Genomic DNA, 2,624 nt, shown 5'->3' on the forward strand with positions numbered 1-2,624 from the left:
GGTCTCTGTTTAACATTTACTTTTAAAATCTCAAATTACATTGACAGTACATAGTCTCCTAGCTCCTCCCAGCCCCCCTCCCCTTCCTTCTCATTTTCCTCAATCTGACGACTTTCTGAATAATGATTGGACAGGGCTTTGTCACGAATAGTGACTTCACGAAAAACAAAAGGCAAGACCAAAGATAAAAACAGACCGCGCTCTGTCTGATGCCACAAAACAGCTTCCACTCTGCACGCGCGGTTGCATTTGATAGTTTAAAGCAGTTTACTATTCGTTCCGGTAAAGAGCGTTTAAAAAAAAAAAAAGGACATGCCGAGAGGATTTTTAGTCAAAAGGAAAAAGCGGGCTTCTTCTGCATCATACAGGATGCGGACTGAGGACAGCGGACCGCTAAATGTGGGTCACGTACCCCAGACTCAAGAAGTGCAGGTGATCATGTGCCCGAACAAACTATGGTCAGAAATACCGTCACCAGGAAGTATTCCAGAATCCCTGAAGAGTGTATTAGTGGAAACAGGACAACCAAATCTCCCAGAAAGCGCCGATAACACGATGGAGAGTGTGGTCACTGCTGAGCTGTCCCAAACTAAACTCTGCGTACCAGAGAACGGTTCTCCTGGGAGGGTTGATGCCTCTTACAGTCCGATCAAGCCTGTTGGCACAGAACTGAAGAAGACATTCTTTGAAAGCTGTTTGAGCTCACCTGTGTCAGCGGAGTCTTTTTCCATAACCACCTCTATGTCTCCTATGGAAAGACTACTAATGCACCGCTCGCATTTCACAGCGTCAGAGATGAAAATGGACACGCCTGTTCACTTGTACTCACCTCTCCATCACGCTATCAAACGCTCATTCGCGAACTCTACAGATCGCAGGGGCAAACCAGTAGCCAAGAAACCAAAAGTAATGAGAAAACTCAATTTTGAAGACGAGGTTACCACCTCGCCAGTTCTTGGGATAAAAATAAAAAAAGAAAGTCCCGAGTATAAACGTGTATCCAATTCGGGCCACAGGAAACCTTTAGGTGAGTTCATTTGTCAGCTCTGCAAAGAAGAATACCCCGACCCATTTTCATTAGCGCAGCACAAGTGCTCCCGCATTGTCAGGGTAGAGTATCGCTGCCCCGAGTGTGATAAAGTTTTCAGTTGCCCAGCCAACCTAGCATCTCACCGTAGGTGGCACAAGCCCCGCCCTGCAAACAACGGAGAGAACCAGGGCAGCAAAAAGCAGCACCAGGTTGTACATCCTGAGACAGCCAACCCGTCAGTAGAGGGTAAAGAAAACGCCAGCAATCTTTTAGTACACGATCAGCACCACCCATCGCTGGACAGCTCCCAGTGCTTAATTCAGCACCACCAGACAACAGACGCCACTCAAAAGCAAGAACAGAAGCATCAAAGATCTCAGGAAAGTTCCCCTTTTCTGAACCAGCATTTTATGTCAACGGAGAGTTCTATTCTCTTTGATCAGCACCCAAAGACCATGGACAGCTCAAGGATCATGGGTTGCACGGAGCCAACAGATGCTGCAATTCCGCCACGCTCGCCGACCTCAGAGGTTAGAGAAGAGGAATTCGAATGCTCTTACTGTAAGAAGAAATTTCGCAGACAGGCTTACCTTCGAAAACACCTGATCGCCCATGAAGCAGTTAGGTCGTCGTCTTACAACCATATAGAAAGTGAGCATATCACCTTTCCATGTCACCTATGCGGAGCCCATTTCCCCTCAGCAGATATTAGGGACAAGCACCGGCTGTGGCACGCTGTGAGAGAAGGGATCTCAGTAAATCCAGCGAAAAACAGCAGCCCACTGGGGAGACCAGACATCGTGCAAGGGGAGCAACAGATCTTTTCCTGCAAGCACTGTCCTTCCACCTTCTTCAGCTCTCCTGGACTGACGAGGCATATCAACAAGTGCCACCCGACTGAGAGTAGACAGGTGCTCTTACTGCAGATGGCTGTCGGGCCAGGTTGTTAACTGGAAAGTGCACTCATTTTGAATTAAAAATGTACTCATTACAAACATCGTGTATGTGGATAAAGTCTTCTTAAATTGTGACCCAGTAATTGTGTACAGATTACACAGGGGGTAAAATCAGTTGCACAATGCAGTTCACATTTTATTTAAATTGATAGGGTTGTATGCAACAAAGAAATTCAACAGGATGCTGATTCAATTTAAGATTTCTGACAGTTATGGTTTATAGAAAGAAATCAAGCAATACATTTAACTTCAAACCCTAGCGACTGTCCAAGCTTTCCCAAAATATATAAAGTCTTATAAATATGTATCGTAGTTCCTATGGGAATTGAATGTGTTTGTTAAGTACAGTTGTAGTACAGTATATATTTTTAAGATGTTGTTTTCCTGCAGGAAATAATGAGTCTGATTGTTTTGTAAACGACCTACGTATGTAACTTTGTTAATCTAATTACGGCATTCATATATCACTTAATCTCTATGAATTTATTAACTACTATACAATGATCCGTGATGTTGTTATGCTGCATCCCGGAGTTTACGCAACTAAGATGTTAAAACATGTTGTTTTTGAGGGTATAAGATTTATTAATTCGAAAATTCCTGTGCTAAAGAAATGTGTTTTTAGACGAATAACCAAA

General features: G+C 43.9%; 1 protein-coding gene across 1 annotated transcript; it reads left to right on the forward strand.

Annotated features, from left to right (window-relative positions):
- Positions 1-231: 231 nt before the first annotated feature.
- LOC117973994 (insulinoma-associated protein 1-like) lies at positions 232-2,624 on the forward strand. The gene has a single exon (XM_034927999.2). It carries the CDS (start codon positions 313-315, stop codon positions 1,978-1,980), a length of 1,668 nt encoding a protein of 555 aa, XP_034783890.2. The 5' UTR covers positions 232-312; the 3' UTR covers positions 1,981-2,624.

This window comes from Acipenser ruthenus, chromosome 15 (genome assembly GCF_902713425.1).
Source record: "Acipenser ruthenus chromosome 15, fAciRut3.2 maternal haplotype, whole genome shotgun sequence".
Lineage (NCBI taxonomy): Eukaryota > Metazoa > Chordata > Actinopteri > Acipenseriformes > Acipenseridae > Acipenser > Acipenser ruthenus.